The sequence below is a fragment of the Poecilia mexicana genome, unplaced genomic scaffold, assembly GCF_051168715.1.
Source record: "Poecilia mexicana isolate PSO_F unplaced genomic scaffold, ASM5116871v1 scaffold_2, whole genome shotgun sequence".
In the NCBI taxonomy this organism is placed as follows: Eukaryota; Metazoa; Chordata; class Actinopteri; order Cyprinodontiformes; family Poeciliidae; genus Poecilia; species Poecilia mexicana.
The window spans coordinates 5,797,323-5,817,711 of NW_028263371.1; the positions used below are offsets into that span (position 1 = coordinate 5,797,323).

The 20,389-nt window shown below is 38.8% G+C and overlaps 1 protein-coding gene across 3 annotated transcripts in view; it reads right to left on the minus strand.

Moving 5' to 3' along the window:
- LOC106903371 (E3 ubiquitin-protein ligase SMURF2) overlaps positions 1-19,996 on the minus strand; it is a 62,251-nt gene extending 42,255 nt beyond the window's left edge. For all 3 annotated transcript variants that reach the window (XM_014967107.2, XM_088009707.1, XM_014967105.2), the window contains exon 1: positions 19,516-19,996. In XM_014967107.2, the coding sequence (XP_014822593.1) occupies positions 19,516-19,567 (52 nt within the window). In that variant the 5' untranslated portion in view covers positions 19,568-19,996. The remainder of the gene's footprint in view (positions 1-19,515) is intronic.
- Between the last annotated feature and the right edge of the window lie 393 nt (positions 19,997-20,389).

Sequence of the window (20,389 nt, forward strand, 5' to 3'; positions counted from 1 at the left end):
TAACACTGTTATTAATTACCAAAGTAATGTTGGCTTGGAGGATTAATTCATCATAAAACATTTAAAAAAGGAACCCAACACAGGCATGAGAAAAAGCACAGAGCTGATACGTTTTTCCATTTTTGACAGAGTATTGATTTGCGGCGCATCTTCGCAAGAGGCGAGCTCAGTTTGGCAGCGACCGGGCTGCACCGGTTGTACTTAGCTCTCTAGTTACCAAACTGTGCTAAGAAGAAGATTAAGGGATTAACTTCCACACTGCTCCTCTGTCTCAGCCACAGATACCACAGAAAGAAAATCCTCCTTCATTGTTAACAGTGGACTTTCGCCAATTGAGCCACCAGGAGCGGCAAGCTACTGTTACTGATAATGATGAATATCTTCTTGAAGCAAAATCAAACAATTAGGCAATAACGGAGCGCAGCCGAAGGTTTAAACGTGGCTTCTGGAGATATAAACAAAACCTGTGGAAATGGAGAAAGGTAATCTAATACTCTGTTTGTTTGTTTTGTTTTTTTTAAGTTAGTAAGTTAGTTTTAAATATAGCATTTGCACCAAAAGTAGACTGAAAGTGGATGCAATTGCCAAGCAGTGAGTGTACAATCAATGTTTCCACTTAAACATCCAAAGCATAAATGCAGACAGATCCAATTCATTCTACTTTTCTTTTTCTAGGGGTAAGCATAAAATGTAGAGCCATTCTTTCATCATTTGTAAACAAATTACGCTTTTAGGGCTGAAACGATTCCTCGAATGATTCGAGTACCTCGATTACTAAAATTCCTCGAGGAAAATTTACCTGCCTCGAAGCTTCGTTAATTTATGTTTTATTAGTTAGCGCACCGTGTTCCGGCCGGGACTTCATTTGCGTTGCGCGGAGCTCTCACTTCCGCCTCTGAGTTGTTGACAAAAGCTAAGTCTCAGCGGCATAAAGTCCAATCTTCAAGATTGGCCCGTGGGGATTTTATTGATTGATGATAATGCCCGACTTTTTATCGTTTTTGGGGAACCAATAAGCATCCTTAAAATGACTGGGGGAATGCCTGGAGTACGGCAGCATTTCTCCTCCGGGGCTGCTGGTTGAAAGCGAACGGCGGGAAGAGCGCTGAGGTGAGCGGATAGCCTGAACAGGGCGGGCGGCTGAGTAGCTGATGCTTACCGTGTAAATGTAGCTTTACCGACGAACCGCACAATAAATTTCATATCCCGGTCTGAAGAAACGGGTGGCGGAGCGCATCGTACATGGCTGGTAGATGAGTTTCTGAGTGTGACCAGTGAAGGTGTCGTAAATATCCCGTATTGCTTCCCCCGTGTTCGTCCCCCGGTCTAACGGTTGTCAGTCCGCTGGTCTATTTCCTCCCCTCCACCCCATCTTACGTTCGTTCATTCGCCCTCTCCTCCCACTCCAGGCGGCATTTCCTGTATTTTCAAACCCAAAGCGTGACAGGTTAGGTGGCAAGGTGAGTTTAATTAATCTATTAAACTCACTGAAGATGAATACATAAACTAAAAGCTGGATTGTAGACATTTTTATAAGCATATTTGTGAGCCCTCCTCTTTGTTATTAAATTCAATAGAATTTCAGATTTTTCTATAACTTTTCTTCTGGTTAACTTAGAAAGTGAGCTATTATTGTTACAGGTTAGTTTTCTAAACTACAAAAAAGCAACTGTTAGGGATGCTCAAATATGAAAAATTGGACTGATATTGATATCTGATAGTAACACCGGTATTATGCCAGATTTACCAATATTTCATTTTATAATTTTTTTTTATCCGATTACTCGATTAATCGTAAGAATAATCGATAGATTACTCGATTACTAAAATATTCGTTTACAACAGCCCTATACGCTTTCATCCCTTCTTCCATATTTCAGTAGAATTTCACCGCAGTGGCACCTGGGCTGGGATAATTAAACCCCAGGAAATGACTAATCTTGTCTGAGCTTCTTCAGAGAACCGCTGCAGCCTCTAGAACAAATCTGATATCACTGCCGTGTAAAAGAAAAAAAAAAAAAAACAGAAAAAACATCCTGCAGCAGCCTATTGACTGGATGCCACGTGAGCAGGCGAGCCACTGTGATCCGGGGCTGGCAGAAAACCAGATACACTGGGACTCTAGTGAGGAAAGCTGGGTCAACTAACAGTTCACCACCGGAGAGCCCCGGGGTGGTCTGTGGGTCACCGCTCCCACCGTCAACTCGCTCTGCACCAACAGTACAGGGACTAAACTCACTCAACTCAATGAGAGCTGCTTTAATAGATATTTGTTCTGTCAATCAATTAAAAAAACTGTAATCAGATCAAGCACACACTAAAGCTTTGATTAATCACAATTAATTACTGTACTTAACTTTATAAGCTTGAAATGTAAGTATGTGTGTTGAAGAAAATGTCTTCTTCTCTCAAGCAAAGCATCCCTGAAGATTCTCTGTTTTCCAGGGTTTCGTTTCAGGAAGGTTAAAAAGAAATCATTTTGTTTCAAACATCAATTTGATGATTTCAACTAGAAACTAGTTATGCTTGGTTGGAAGGATAATTCATCACTGCAGTGTGTTCAGACGACCTTGGTTTTATCCAAACTTTGTGTTTTTTAAAGTGAAATTTGCCGATTAACACACCAGTTTGACGACCCTCGTTCGTCTTTTCACTCACATTTGCGTCTCTGCGTTGCTGACCGCAGTACAAGACCATGTTAGCGCGGGTTAGGGACCAGGTGTCCCTATGTGGGAGGGAGGCTTTTAGATCAAAATGGGAAATGTGACTACCGCATTTTCCAGAGTATAGAGCGCACCTTACTATAAGCCACATCTACAAAGTTTTTTTTTTTTTTTAAACTGGAAACGTACATATATAAGCCGCAACGGGCTATAAACCGCTGGTATCTCCGCCGCTCTCGTCTCCATCGCCGAACCATGGCTTACGTGCAGCAGCTCTATTTCCCTCCTGTCCTGCCAGATCGATATCCTTCAACTTAAAAGTGTCATCATATGAACTTCTTCCTGTTGTTTCCATGATGAGGGGGTATGAGTTTGAAGAAATTTCTCCATCGTGCCTGCTGCTAGCATGTGCTTGTTCTAAATGAAAATCAGCACTTTCTTCTTTGATTTCCAATTTTGACTTCCAATGATTCACTTCCTGCTAAAGAGCCCCCTGGTGGTTGAAGAAAAATCCACAGAAAAGCCACACCGGGCTGTGAGCCGCATGGTTCACAACGTGGGGAAAAAAGTAGCGACTTATACGGTAAAAATACGGTAATGCGATTTTACATAAATCACTTGTGTTAAGGTTGGCAGCCCTAGTAGATGTACATTACTATTCAAGCCAACAAATGGCAGGAAAAATGGTTAAGACTGCAGAGTCATTCATTCTCTGGGGCGTTTAGTAATTAGCGTGGAGCTATGACATGTTGCCCATAAAAACAATGTGATAAAGTGCCACATCACAACATCAACATGATGGTATCACAACACAATTAGGCAACCTAGAATGAACACAACTCCTGTCCACAGTTCAGTGACCTTTATTTTGTCTTCCCGTTTGCCAGCCACCATTACAACTCAGATTAACCACAACATCATCATCATCTTACCATTTACACATTAACTCACATACCAGGACTTTAAGCGAAAGCAGCGTTTGCTCTTTAATGGGAACAGTTTGTCAAACATCACCCACACTGCAGATACTCCTAGCTAGAATCCAGCAACACCTACTGGAGGACAGACTGCCAACAAAGCACAGTATCGAGGAAAAGGCGCATGCCAAACAAACTGGTTTCACCACTTGGTGGAGAGAAAAAAACAACACAGCAGAGTACAATGGGGAAATAAAGGCATACAAAGACGAGAAGGGAGCAGCTGCACACGTGAAGTCTGAAGGTAGAGATGTGATGACAGCGTGTTGAGAGGCGGGAACGACGAGGCGATTCTAGAAATGTCTTGCCATTTCGAGTTGTTTGGCCAGAGTGTGTATGTTTTCATTTATGCTTTTAGTGTCCATCTGTTTTTAGCTTTTACTATAAAGGTCGCAGTTAGTGAATAAAGCTGGTTGCCGACTATTACTTCATTACCAATCAGACAATTTTTTCAGGCAATTAGGGTCAAGGTCAAAAGAAAGTACACCCACTGTCCAGGGATTAATGTATTAACAATCTGGTATTTACCTCGCTCTACAATTATTGAAAGCAGTCTACAAAGTTATTTATTAATACAAAATAAAGACAAAAAATTAACAGCTTGTAAAATAAATACTCCACAAAGACCAAAAGTAAACAGAACATTTGCTAAACCTTAAGATTTAAATTCATCCCAATGACTGTATCCTAATGCTTAATGATAGTGCATTCAATTTAAAACACTTTTTCTGATATTGCAATAACATGATATACAGTCAGTGTTTGCCTTCTTATAAGCTGGGGGTTTTTGTCACACTTAAATGTTTCAAGCAACGTTATATCAGATTACGATAACCTGATTAAACACAAGAAGCTGCTTTCAAAAACGATGGTTTCATTCACTAATGTGACAAAAGTTCAAACCTATAGGACAACTGAAAGACCTAAGAAAGAACGATACATCTGAAAACAAAAAAAAATTACATAATAAGAACAAAATGATTGACATCCATTAGTCTGGAAATGGTTACAAAGCCATTTTTAAGGCTTTGGCAGTAAACCACAACGAAGAAAACATGCAGCAGTGATGAACATTTCCAGAGGAGGCCGGCCAACAAAAATGACTCCAGGAATTGATGAATGAATTAATAAGTGTTGCTAGGGCAACCGACCAGTGGTCTTGGGGGTTTTTATACCATCTTATTTATTAATTTGATTACTTTTGTACTTCTTCCAAAATCATGATAGATTTCAATCATGTCTTGTAATATACTGTAATAAAATGCATGGTATTTTTTTTTTAGATATTTTTTATATTTTTGAACTAAAAAAAAATCTTAAAATCTCAACTTAGCTGAAAGACGATGTATATTAATCCACCAATTATCACTGGTTTGCTAATCCAATCACAGAATGATTGGATTATTAGTTATTATTATTATTACTAATAATAATAATTATTATTATTATTATAAGTCTGCAGGCCAGAGAGTGGCTCCTCTATAACAGAGAAAGTCTATTTCTAAAGAAATCGATAATAATTACTGATACACACGTTTGAAATTTCTGTGCACTTATAAAGTTATTTGGAAATATAGTTAGCAGTGAAAATAAACTTCAATAAAATAATAAAATTCACCAGTCTCCCAGGGGGAAAGAAACAATTTCACGGATGTGGAGAAACATCCGTGAAATTGTCAAAAAGTCTAACGCAGGAAACGAAATCTCCTTGAAGAAAGAGGATTATTGTGTGGATAAATCCTGTGGAATCCACTTTTATTCATTGCAGAGCCGAGACGGCGCGTGTGTCTGATAACAAGGAGGGACCGTTGCAACAGTTGGACCTTTACGTGTCTCCATCTGTCTGGACAAAGATCTAGCATAAGGTTGGTATTTGTTCTGGTCAATAGGTGAAAGGTCATAAACCGATCCTCGCCGAGGGACCTGAAGGGGCATTCACACTTGTTTTCTCATTTGCATTTATTGCCTCATATATTAAAGGAGCAGGATGAATTCAGTCCTACAGGGCTGACCAGAAAGCCACAGAAGAAGAACATTAAACATTGACGCTTGATAATTCACTCTGCTGCTAATGAAACTTTTCCTACCACACTTCTGCCTTCCGCTCAATTTTCTTAGAAAATGTCATAATCGTCCAATTTCTTGATACTGAATTTTGGGCTAGCTGTATACATCATCTAAATTGCAAGAAACAAATAGCTGAAATGTTTCACTATGTGTAAAGAATATATGTTTTCATTTTCTGAAATGAGTGACAGAAAATACTGAAATTATTCAAAACGTAAAGTTGTAGAATTAGGAGGACGAAGTAGTAATTTTATAACTCCAACCCAAAAATAATAATAATAAAAAAAAACATAAAAATCATCCAAGCTTTTTCTCCTTAATTTTTTTCTTCTCATAATTTTAAGACTTTCTTCTGGTAAAATTGCATCTTTGTTCTACTGATATATTCTCATAATTAAACAAAAATTGTGATAGCCTGGCCTTGATGCTCCACTGTACAATTCAAAGAATGCCTCTTTTGGAAAATGATTTTGGCCTTTGACCTTATTTTTTTTAGTTGGAAAAGAAAGCAAAAAACATTTATTAAAATTGGATCTGGTGTGAAAAAAACAAACATATCACTAAGCCCTATTTCTTTTTTCCTTTCGTCTTTTTCAGTGAACAAACCAGAATGTATTGGCAGCAGATTGCTCACACAAGGTTTGATGTTCTCTGTGTTATATTAGATGCAATTTTTACACCTGTATCAACAAGTGGTTTTTCCACTTGTTGATCTAGATCGCCCACAAAATTCAGCTTGATGCACGTAACTTCAGCCATGTTTCACAGTGGGCATGAAAGGTCAAAACTTTTTATCAGGTTCAAAGACGAAGAAAAAAAAACTGCGTCCCACAAGTTTTGTTAAAGACATTCAGATTATAAAAAGGGACCCACAACTTCCTCTACCGTCGCTCGGTGTGAGTCCATCAGCTCAGCAGAAGACTTCCCCCTCTCTAACGCTCTTCACAGTCCATGTGGGGAAATATTGCAAACAACTTCTCTTTTATGTGCGTGACTAATTTTAGGTTTCTGTGGCAACCGTTCATTACAACAAAATAACAGTGCAGCAAGAAGCAGGGTTTTTTTATTAAAGAAATGAGCAAAAAAAAAAAGAGGAGTCTGATCTACATTATATTTCCTCAGTAAAGCAATTACTCAACTTCCCAGTCTGAGTCTCTCTCTCTCTCTCTCTCTCTCTCTCTCTTTCTCGCCAGTCAAGTGAATGTTCAGGATGCCAATTATGTCATTCAGCTGAGAGGCCAAACTCCACAGCTGACTCTCCCCCTCCCTCTGTGCTCCCTGAGGAGAAGCCAATAATCTAAGGATAGGAATCTGGAGTGAGCACAGAGTCTGCAGGGAGAAAGGGGGGCGAGGGAGGTAAAAGACCAAATGTTTATCTGGAGACAGGAATTTACAATGGGAGGATGAGGCTGGGGATCTCTGGCAGGGAGAATTCAAGAAATGAAATATCACATTTGCAAACAAATAAATGCTGGCTGGCAATGTGTGTAGTCTGCTAGACTGGAGTTGCACAGAGAAATGGCCAAGAGACGCCCAGAAAAATCCCAAGTAAGATTATTCAGGACAGGGAGTGCAAAACGACTCATGTTTTGTTTTTTATTTAACCAGCTTAGATAGAGGTAACCTTACATTTTTGTTCAAACTAGGGCTGAAATGATTAATCAGTTTAGTCATGATTAATCGTTTTAATAGCGATTAATCTGCTTAATTGTGATTAGTGATTGATTAACCATTATACAGACAAAAGTGGCTGATTTTCAGACCTTTGTGACGTGAATAAGAACAGTTTCTTATGTAAATATTGTCCAATCTCAAAAAATTAAGTACAATCCCCCAGTTATTGTGATAATCAACAAGATTGTTGGTTTGAAGACCATTTTCAAGGCTTCTAACAAACATTTAACGCTCGAAGACATTTGAAATAACCAAAATAAATAAACATAACACCAGAAACAACAAATAACATTGACACTGAAGTCTGTAAAATAATGAGCTGGTTGGTACCAATGCTCCACACTGAAACCCTTTGTCATCCAATCTTTGGTGGAAAGAGAGATACAAGAAAAAAAAAAACAATCATTCAAATGTAAATTATAAAGCTTATTTCAATTTATCAAGCGGTTAATTGCGACAAGCTTAGAAATCAGAGCTGATTTATCGGTGAACCCCTCGTTGGTCTGTATTGCCCCGTGGGGACGTGTACAGGGTGTACCCCGCCTCTTGACCTGTGACCTGGAGATACAACCCAAAAAACTCCAGTGGTAGCCCTACAAAGCATTGCCTTGTGGGTTTAAATTCAAATGTGAACCACGCTTTTTAGGTTTATGGGGGTAAAAAATGTGAAAATCATGTATCATTTCCCATCCACTTCACATTACACACCATACAAGAATGCATACTTTTGGCAAGCACTGTAGATTAGTGCTGCCCCTAATCAAAAGGTGCGAACATAAGCTCTGCTGCTTCAGAGAGAGCGTAGCCACTGACTACCAATGTACCCAGACTGACCCTTGCGAGGCAACAAAAGGCACCCACAATGGGGCACGTGAGGATAAAAACCAGACCCCGTGGCAACGGAAAAAGTGACTGATGAATCATGATGCTGAATTCTTGGTTTAAAAGAAGAAGAAAAGAGGCAGGTCCCCATGTTTCGTGGACCTGGTCTGGTGGCTTTAACATGAAGTTGTTAAAACTTGTTGCTAGGCATATTTTGGGGGGACAGAAACATACAGACAAAAACACAAATCAGACCATTTTCTGGAGACTTTAAGGGATTTTCTGCTGCGTCAGACATGGAGCTGTTATTGCTGCAGACCCCACTACAGATAACAGTGTTGTTGTCAAACTGTGCGCTTAACTTTAAAGAAAAAAAAAAAAACACATCGACAAATTAAAATGTTTGGGATGCTGCTCAGTTATAATATTCTGGTTGTAGTTAGTAGCCAGGTACCAAAGAGATGTATTGATTAATCAGAGCTGTTTTTGGTTCCCACATGGTAAAAAGTCACATTTAACTTTTGACATTCTTTAATGGATGCAAAAAGTACCGTTGGCGGGAAGGGACCATTTTTTCCCCTTTATGACCGTCATACTTAGTGACTGCGCTGTCGTTATTAGTCGAATAAGTTAACCATTTCCACAGCGAAGGGGGAAAAAAATGTGACTGCACCTTCTCTGTTTTTCCAGCTAAACTGAAATCACAGATTGTGAGGAGGATGCAACAAGAGAAGCAGTAAATGCGAGTGTGTGCATATGTGCCTTCATAAAGTGAACATGCTGAGTGGTCTACCAGACACACACACACACAAGAGGTGGGCAGTCTGACCTCAGAAACAGTAGCAGAAGACAGTGAGGGGGAGGAAAGTTGAATCCATAACGTCTAATCTCCTGTCTTACTCCAGTTGCAATGAAAACACGCACAAGCACCTTTTGTTCGCTTAGCAAAGCAGGGCTGGCTTGTTGGCTTTTAAATACGACGCCCATGCAAATGACAATATAAGAGTTAAACAACTGATTTTACAACTTCCATGGATGTGTGCGTCGATTTTGCTACTTAAAAAGGGGGATTCATCACTTTCCTGAAATCCTCTCAGAGAGACGACGCGAAGGTAAACACACTGGCAGAGCGGCAGTGAAGGATCGCTACAGGAAACGTGTGCAAGTATGTGCGGCGCACATATCGCAAGTTGAAAACAGATAAAGATTGAAAAAAAGAGAGAGAGAGAGGGAGAGAAAGAGAGAAGAAAAAAAAAAAAAGATCGGCACACTGGAGCCGCACCGGCAGAGTCGTCTGACAGCTGTCTGGACTAGATCCGGGGGGTGAGCAGGGGAGAGGAAGGAAGAGAGAGAAATGACAGAGAGATGAGGGACATCCTGTTAGACGAAGAAGAAAAAAAACAGAGTGAAACAACTCAAGAGAGAGAAGAAAGATCAGAATCCAGAGTAACGATTTGACAGCCCCCAGTGCCACCGCAGTGGTTAAATGAAAACAAATCATAGTTTCAAAACTGAACGTGAAGTAGCTTCATTCCACTTAAATGACAAAAACTTAAATTTGATTAAACAAAAACGGGGAATAGTTGCGCATTTTCAAGTGATGTTAAGTGCCTACATATTTTTCACTACTTTTAAGTTTTAAATCAACAGGGCTGCAACTTTATTTGAGTAATCAATTATTCCGATGATTAATCGGATTTTCTTAAAAATGACACGTTTAACAGATTTTCCATCTAATACATCAGAAATACATTAATAAGAAAACATTTTATAGGGTGTGCTGTGGTGGTTCAGCACAACCAACGTATGGAGGCCTTAGTCCTCGACACGGCCGTCGCAGGTTCGATTCCCAGCCTGCCGACCTTTGCCGCATGTCTTTCCCCATCTCTCATTATCAACCTTCCTGTCAATTCACTATCAAGCCAATATAACCTTTAATAAAAGAAGAAAACATTTTAGTGCTCAAAATGCAGTAAACATGGCATTCGTTTAGTGAATTTGAACCAGGTAAAGCAAAAACTACACCACTTGAGGAGCTTTGGGTAAAACGTATTTTCAGACATAGATACAAAATGTGTATATAATTAGCACAAAAACTGCTCTGAATAAGGTGTTTTTTCAGCAAATAAATCCAATTTATCATGATTGTTTCAGCCCTATGAATCATAAAAATATAATAATTAGTCTACTTTTTTCCTCATCTATATTTCATATCAGGATTCTATAAATTATTGAGCTAATAAAAGGATGTCGTCATCATGAAGTTGAGATATGTTGATTAATTTTATAAGATTTACAGCTGATGTGTTACAACAGTAAACAGACCATCAGTCAGTTAACTGTAATATTCCAGAAAGTCATACTAAAAACTAAATATTTTGGGTCAAATCCAGCTAAATAAATGATCATTTCATTGTCATCAGAAAACAAAATTCTAGAAAAATATCACAAGAATGAAACTTGACAAGTTTAGTCTTTAATATCAGTGAAGACCAGTGACGCGCTTTTTCACATGCTCCAAATAGAAATTTGTAAAGACTCTTGGAAATACCACGCTCCATTCATGATGTGCCGGAAAATCCTCCTGAAGCACTTGGAAAGTTTAATGTATTCTGCATATTTAAAGCCACCCCCCCTCTCGGGTCTGAGGCCGTTATGCAAGTCCAAGGTGTTCAGTCTTTCCACTTCTCTGTTCAGAAGTACAATGATGCCACAGAGTTCAAAAGTAGCTGGAAAAGCAGTTGAATCTGAGACGCAGCAGCAGAGGGTTTATGTTGGATCATTCAGAGAGCAAGATTAGTGACAAATTGGTGAAAGTGTGACAGACGAATGAGAGATTAACACGTTGTTCTGTCGTTATCGTGCGTGCCACAGTGAAGACTCAATTTAATGAAAAACATTTTGTCGAGAACAAGGAAAAAGGTGATTCCACGCATTGGAAAAATGTGAATTACATGAAAAACTAAATACATTTAGTATGAGTTTGACTCACTGCTGCATAAGAAAGAAAGAAAAGAAAAACACGAAAATTATTGCACACAGCTGTGAACTTCCAAAAAACACAGTAGGCAGCGCCGGCGGCCACGAGGTGTCTGTCATGCGCCGTCAATGTCAACGAGCCATAAAAAATGTTGACTTGTTTTGTTGACAGAGTTGACTAATAAAAAGTTTACGGCCAGCCCAAAAATATCCAGATTGAAGTAAAAAAAAAGACTAAAGAAGCCCTGCCGTCAGCGTTAAAACATTTGTGTGACAAACAGGACACGTTTTATAAGCACTGAGAACAGTGTGGCTAACTGCGAGCCACCACTGAAGCTGGCATCTTTGGAGCTCGTCGCTTTTTTTAACAAGTGTGGATTTTTATTTGATTCGTCTCTGAGATTTAGACCAACATTCTGCACATAACTTTTCACCTTAGGTAAAAGAAAGTTAGATATATCCAAATTTTCAACCGCACTGAATTGAAGAGTTTAACAGGTTCGCTCTAGTTTTTAAAACCCACTGTCTGCAAAGCCAATATTGATTTGGAAATGGCCAATTTGCTTTTTATTTGAAGCAGAGTTGAACAAGACAGATGACTTACTACAAACTGAAGTGCTTAATTGAGCTAAAGGTTAATGGATCGGTCGTACTTTAATGTGGAAATTCACCAGTAAGGCTGTAACAACGATGTAATAACGTCCCAATGTTCCTCATTGGGCTATCTCGCGACCTCACTAGCCAAAACGGTCAGCATGGCTCCGCCTGATGAAGCTGCAATAGCAGATGCCCCAACTACTCTTAAATCATTTGTTTAGCAGCATTTAGGAACTGTAAACAATCAAAGTACCATCAGGCAAGACTCAGTCAATATGCAAGCAACTCCAAGTTGTTCAGATGTTGACAGAATTGCTATGACAACCAGCGGCTGGACGTCTAGGGGTACGCTAAGCTACATCTCGGTCATTAGCAACTGTGAAATGTTTTACTGCAGACCATGCTAGTAATCTAATCTAATGAAAGACTTGAGTCTGTGTGTGTGAAAATATCTTGTCCCGTCTTGTGAGTTTTAGATACCTTTTCACCGCTACTGATCAGATAATCTGTTAAACTGTTGAAGTTTCGTAAATCTTTATCCAAAAGAAGAAACACATTTTCCAGTGCTTATTTTTCAGCATTAAGACCATTTTACATGGATTATACCATGTTTAAAACTGCAATGGGTGAGACTTTTACACCTCAATAAGAAAACCGGTTGTTAAAACGTCGTCAATGACGGCGCCAAATGCTCAAGCAAATATGAGACATGGTTTCTTTCTACGCTCTAGAAGAAGCGCTACAGATTTCATTTGTACATGGTCCAACTTTGCAACAATTCTTCCAGTTCCTCATCGGGTAACAAAACAGAGATGAATATCGCACGTCTGTCACATCGTAGTTGTTATCGCAGCAGCGACTAGACGGTGGTATCTGAGCTGCTATTTGCATTTTGATTTTAGGGTTTCATTCTAATCTGACTGCCTATTCTCTAGAGAGCGAAAAACTGAGTAAAATAAACAGCTGAGGTCCAGCGGACATGGAGAACAGTGCATTACTTCGCTGTAAAAGGCCATAAGCAAAGCTAAGTTTGTAACAAAGATTGCCAGACATAACTGTGAGAAATGTTGTTTAACGTGAAGCAGATGAGATGAGATTAGACAATAATGTTATCTGTGATCACAGAGCAGAAAAACCCCTGGATATGTGTGAACTCTTTCTTTCCTCCATACTTTTAAGAACTTGCATTGACAGAAAAAGATAACTTTTGAAAAATGTGGTAAATGTAATGAGAAGGAATAATAAGTTGGGTTATGTTTATTTTTTTACTTTTTCTGTATAGTTTACCATGGAAAGCAGAAGAGTAAGGTGCCATTTTAGATTTTTGAAGAGACTTCCTGTCTGTGTTAATTTTTAAAGTTACTTCCAGACTGACTAATAAAAGAGCACGGATAAGAACGAACACGAAATAAAGATCAACTACGGCAAGAATATCTGCGCCCTGAACTGCGTGCAAACGGTTTCCACACCAATACAAAGGCCATGTGAGCGCTAAACGGGTATAAGAAACCTGCGGAGCACGTGTGGTCAATTCAAGTATACTGCAGTGATGCAGACTAAACAGAGCTGGAGGAAGTTTGGGTACAGACCTTGGTAGTGCGCTACAAAAATCTAACCACAACACAATGACCCCAAACGCTGCAGGCAAGATCAAGAGAGCACGGCTGAACACATAAAAGCTCTGAATTTCGTTTCTGGGAACCGGCAGCGCATGCAGACCGATCTATAGCGTTAATTAAATTACTTATAGCACTCCAGAACATAAACAGATGGCTCAACCGAGAGATTAGCTGAGGATGAGACGAAATCGGTTGTTCTTTCATAAAACCAGAGTTAAGCTCATTTCCACTGGACTGAAGAGAAAAGAAATGTGAAAATAAATCCTGATTCAACTGAACGTCTCCCTGATCAGACTCACTGTTTAATAAACAGCAAGATTAAAAATGCATATATCCATCTAAGAACCATCAAAAGAGTTAATGGATCACCTGTGGGGATTGACGGACAACATCAGCAGAGCTTACACGGTGCCCAAATACATTGCTCTAATGTCTTTAAAGCTCAGGGGGAAAATTACAGAAAAATCAGGAATGTAAACATACAAACAAACACACACTCTCACACTTTCCTAATGCTCAAAAAAAGAGAATGAGAAAAAAAAACGGTCCAGGTTCCCTGAATCCACAATATGGGATCTTTCATTTGATGGGTTCTGGTCAAGCCAGACAGCAATAAAGTTGATAAACACATCAGTGTCTTACAGGCAATTTGCTCAAGAGTCAGCGGAGTTAATCGGCGGCCATTATTCGCCTAATTACTGGGGCAAAGTGGACTTTTCTGCTAGAACACTGCATGCTCCAGAAATATATATAATAGGTCACTGACTGAGTCATTAATAGAGCACCAATGAGTCAGAGGAACCAAATCTGGTCAAAGTCTAACCTGGTAAAGTATTTTTGAATTATTTCGTATTATATATTATAATATATATAATATATAATATAATATTTCGTTTATTAAAACGAAATATTTTTTCGTTTCTGACTTTATATTTTAACACATTAGAATCAAATTATAATCAGAAGCAGAGTTTGAATCAATTGTGTTTCAAAGAAACGACCACAGACCAGAGCAGCAGGTCACATCAGATCTCGACAACCAACGCAGCTTTGCTCTCACTGAAAACATTTTGAGTCATTTTAAGATTGTCTTCTGGTAATATTGTCTTTATTCTGCTAAAATGACTGTGTTCTTGTTATAGTATGACTTTCTTCTCGTAATTAAAATAAATAATCTCTTTGTTCGGCCCCAATACTCTATCGCACGTAATGTGTGATTAAAAAAAATGTTTTACAGGCTGACAAGCAAAACAAATATCTTCCAGACAATCAGCAGTTAATAAAAGACGGTATATCGACTAAAAAGAGGCTCTTTCATTTTTGACTGCTGGAAACAAAATCGCTCATCCTTAAAAACTTGGACTCGGTGTGTTGTTGTCAAGGCTGCCAGGTTTCAGGTTCACTTCAGACCAAAGCTAGCTATAAAGCATCTTCTGTGAAGATAGAGGCATTAGGCCCATCTCTAGCATGACCTATGACCCCAAAGGTGTCATAAAAAAACAACAACAATGGCGGATTACATGTTGACGGTGGTGCCACCTCATTAAAGTTTCTGCAAAAGCCTCCACTCTTGTTCTCTTGTTGTGCTAACCGCTAACCTCGGGCGGAGGCTTTAACTACACGTCCCACATTCCATATTTAGCGCCACTTGCAGGCCTGGAGGAGTTTACAACATTTGGTTCGTTCTCCGCGTTTCCGTGTGAACTAAAACATTTCTGGAAACGGTGGACAAGCCCTGGAAGCTTCTGGAAGTCCTTTACCAAAGTTTCGACCTTAACCGTTGAAAACCAGTGAATTATGACACATTTTTTTAAAAGTTGGATGGAGAATAATTCTATACTTATAAGCCAATATGGCAAACATCTCAGCTACTGCGTGTAAGATTTACTTTGAATTTGAGGGCAACGCTCTGCCTTTGCCGTCCATTTTTAGAAGAGAAAAACTCGACGCACACCGATGAGCTGTACAAGCGGTCAACGGTCGTTTCTGATGCGTTTCTGCCCTGAAACTAAGGAAGGACTTTCATCTCAATCATCAACATCCTGTCTTTTCCCCTTTAACGCACGAACACTCATGAATCAGCAAGTCCACGTATAACAGTAGGAGGAAAACACAAGACACACAATGACACGGCGTGACAGTGGATGAAAAGCACACACGTGGATTTCCTTGCCTGCGAGAGCGCAACACGCACAGAGAGCAGGAAGAACAACGGCGGGATGACTCTGTCAGTCGTTCTCCACTCGCATCACGCCAACGGGGGTCTGATGGGGAGAACGGATCGCACGCATAGCCGAGCCGAGCAGACAAAATGGGAGATGTAATTCATCTAAATATTCTTCTCACGTATTTCAACCTTAAAAAATAAAAAAAATAAAAACTCTGCCTCATTTGAAGGAAACCGAGTTTCTGTGCGAGTCGTGCCAACTTATGCAGCAGATGAGGGAGGGAGTGGAGGGAAAACACGACGCAGCGCAAGGATAATGAAATTCAATTAAATTCAAAAGTACTTTATTGATCCCGAAGGGAAGTTAAATAGAAAATAGACAGCACTCATTAAGCCGAGGATTTCTCTTTTTTTTTTAATTCAGCACATAAAGTCCACCACTAACGTCACACCAGGGACACTGTTCTTCATTTTCCTTTTTTTTTTTTTTTTAAATCACTGATATAATTTGAGCATAAAAAAATGTTAATTGTCTGGGGGAAAGAATAGGAGTTATTATGAAGTTATTATCATTAATTTAGGCCCTTTTAAAGACATTATTACTCTCTAGGTCTTGATTTCAGTGGAGATTCAATAATATTTATCATTCCAGATTGTTTTATTCCAGATTGTAACCAGTATTGTTTCAGTCAGTTCCAGTTTCTTTATTGTCTATTTAAACATTGACTGGTGGTACTGCTAATTGTGCATACACTTTTTTTTGTTTCATTTTAAAGCTTCCCCTTGATTATTTTGGCCAAATTTGGAATAGATTAGACGTATCTAATTTATAAAGAAGCTTTTTTCATACTTCAAACTTGAGACTAAACATGATTTTAGAATTGTATTGAATTTTTAAGCAATAAAATGTTATTTTTTTAAAAAAGGCAACTGAATTGTTTTGTACGTACTTGGGCTTTCATATATTTCTTTTTCTACCTAGAACCAGAAGACCGAACTTCTGGCTTTCAACTTCTATGCACCACAAATCTGGAGCAAACTTCCAGAAAACTGCAAAGATGCTGAAACACTTAGTTTTTTGGGGTTTTTTTTAATAAAGACTAAAGACCCACCTATATAGAGTTGCCTTTGACTTCTAGTTACTGGGACATTGGTCAATATATTGAATTTATATCTGCTTGACAAAATGCACTGTTCATTGATTGGTAAATAATTGGTTACTGCATTATGTTTTTATGACGTAAAGCACTTTAATCTGCCTCGTTGCTGAAAAATAAACGACTCGATTGGCTTAAATATCTACAACACAACAGGACATTTTTTTTTATTTTTCAATTACTCATCAAAATAATCGATAAATTACTAAATTATTTGCTTACAAAAGCCCAAGTTAGAGCATCCTTCAGTTTCTGAAAAGCTCAATCTTGGTTGTTTCTGGATTGGTTGTGGTCATTTCAACAAATGTTCTTTCCTCTGAGGATGACACAGTTTGGGTCAGACGGTTGACAACCGGATACGGTCGAGGTGTTTTAACGAGAAATTCATCGAAACGTCTTTTGAAATGGAAAAAAAGAAAATCGCCATTTAGGTTCTGGAACGGCGTGCGGTTCCTCCGTAACTTCCTGTAGGACGTTTATTAAAAGCTGTGGGACATGTGCATGCAGACGAATTCAAAGGTTTGCACCAAATTTATAGTTTTTAGAAATCAATCAAGTTGTTTGTCATACAATTATTAAAAGATTATATCTTTGAAGGTCCACAGTTCATGTGGCATTCATTGTCTATTAGCTTCTTCTCTTCTATATCTGATAGAAAGTCACCACTTTACTGTAAACTGATTGGCTCAAGCTTACACAACAGATCTGAGGACAGGACCGCCGACACATCTGAGCGATTCTTTTAAAGGTTCATCACTAAAACCCAAAGTTTATTCAACATAATGACCAGAACCTAAAACTCCTGGAAGAATATTTACCAAGCAACATAAACCACAACTTTTTAATTATCTTTTGTCCAGACAAACCGTTCTTTAAGACGTGGGGGGGAACAACACATTGCAATTAAAGGTCCACCGCATCAGCTGTGCATTTAGAACCACCACTGCATTCCAATCTGAAATCGCATCTGGCCACAACTGAATCCAAACGCTACAATGTCTGCGACGCAAACAACAACAACAACAAGCCCAATGACGAAGTCGAGACACTGGAAATTGGGTCTCGCATCTAAATGATGCAAGTCGCACTTTGAATGGGTTTCTGATCAGGAAAGGCTCTCTGAGGTTTCACATTCTTGGCATTCCGGTGAAGACCACTGCGGCACATTTAAAACTATCGTCCATATGGAGAGGAAGAGAGAGAGAGAGAGACCCCAGGCAGACCGGACCGGACCGGACCAGAACTGGATGTGTTTGATGGACAGTTTCTCTTCACAACACTACTTAGTCCTCCATGAGCCACAGTTCAGTCTGCTGGAGTTAAACTAGAACCGGTATGGTTAGCTGCAGCAACGAAATGAAGCTCAGAAACTTAAGCAGGGACATTTAAGGTGCAACTTTTTAACATGAGCACTACTGCACTGAACTTAAACATGAAGATTTAAAGCTGTTGGAAATTAAGTTTAAACCACAGAGGCTAAAGAAACGGTATATTACGATTAGAGGATCTGAGGCTGCCATTTTTGCTCCAAATACTTCGTTATATACAACTTAGTCATTCAAGTTTTGCTATGACAAAGTCATGGTTAATTTACTGGAAGGTGAAGACAACCTGTCTGTCATTGTTTTTACCATTTACATAAACTTAAATCTACTAAGTTGGTATGAGAGCACGTTTTCTAACCTAAGCAAGGATCAGATTCCATCAAAACTAGAAATAACTTACGCCAATATACATTTACTGACATTCACTTTAAAAAAAAGATTCTAAACAGAATGCCTTTTTATTTCAAGACAGATTTCTTTTCTCAGTTTTTGATGAAAATATTCAATTTACCCAAAAAGTAACATTGAAAAAGCCAGAACTTCTATTAGTTATTGTTCCAGTGAAGCAAATATTGAATCTTCAGAAAGGTTCCTCGATCATGTCCTGAGGCTCTATAAAAATATATTTGCATGGAAAGATCTTGAGGACACATTCAATTTGATTCAAATGAAAGCTGTTTTAGCAGAAGTTTAACTGTTTTTAATTAAGTTCTTAATTATACTTTGACGTCTTCAGTATTTTATAAGTGATTATTGCATTTTTTTAAGGTTTGTGTTTTCCATTCAGGGTATGTAGGACTTTTTGTCCCTCGTCTTGACCATGACTCCATGGCAAAGCAAGACAATATATCGGTTAAATTAAATAAAAGATCATTTCTAGGACGTTTCATTGCAACATTTTTAAAAAGTCTTAAAAGAAAGCGATTTTCAGATATTATAAGCCTCAGTGCAAACATTGATAAAGTACCGTGTTTTACAATATTCTGCAAATTGAAAAAATATGCCTATAAATATTATCCATAACCGCATTATACAGCACAGTAGTCGGTGCTTAATTTACATCCAACTTCTGTGAAAAGTCAAGGTTACTTAAAGTAAACTGAAATTAATTAATGTAATGTTATACCCCAAACTACTGCAGGTAGTTCAAGGAAAGAGATAGAAGCAACGTTTAGCAGCGAAGCTAACCAAACATAAACAGTGAAGTCAGCTAATGTTTGCTAACAAGGTAGGCTTATAAGCTGCACTTATATACCTTTCAGTACATTTTTAAATGTTATTCATTTAAATATGACGTTATTAATTCCCTCCAACTAGTCAGAATATCATATATGTGTTTGATACAATAATTTCCCACAATACATGAGTTATTACACCCAGCAGACGTAGTAAGAACCGCTAGCATGCAGGCTAATAGTGTGCTAGCATAACTAAGCGGCGTAAGAAGGGGGGTTTAAATTTTGCTTACCTGTCAACCGCAGCTTTACTGGGCCATTTCTCCTTACTCCTTGGTTCGACATTCCCTTTTAATATTCCACTTTAATGAAGATTAACAAAAAGTGTCTAATTCACACGTTAGCATGTAGCTTTGTCCAATAAAAGGTATCTCCCAAAAACGATCCCTGGGCTAGCTCGGGGTTAGCTTCTTGTAGTATCACCATAGCAAATCACGCTGACTGTGCATGCAACGTAATGCTCTCACAATTAGATCCCTTCCAATACACTCTCCACCGGAGCCCATTTTTCAGCAGAAAAACACAGACGTAGATGAAATACACGTAGCTACATGCCCGACTGCGGGTCGTGTCAAGAGGAGTGACACGGATTAGGTGAGCGGTTTGTCCTTCATCCGGACAGGCGTCTACACTGCCCGAGCTGCTCGAACTGAAGTTGGGGGGAAATAGTTGTAAAGACTACGCTGCTGAAGGCAAGCAGACGTACATCCGGTGTGGAGTCGAGGCGACTCCCTCCAAAGAGACTTGTTGGCTCCACCAAATGGATTTCTACACGTTGTATTACGGTGCTTCTGGCCATTGGTGCATTCAAGTCAACTGAGGATTATCAGTACTGAAATAATATATCCAAACGTCACTAAAACTTTATTGAGCACTTCATTAGGAACATGAAGTGTTGCTGTTTGCTATTTTTTTAATGTAAAATCAGCGATAAAAGATAAACAAAAATAAAATTAAGGTAACATTCTAAAATACAAATCGATATATATATATGTAAATGTAGGTTTGTATGTTTTCATTTCCTATTCTAAAAATTAAAAACGGCAATGCAGACGATAGATTATGTCCCGTATTATTTTTGTCTAACTTCTTTCAGTTGAAGGGTGT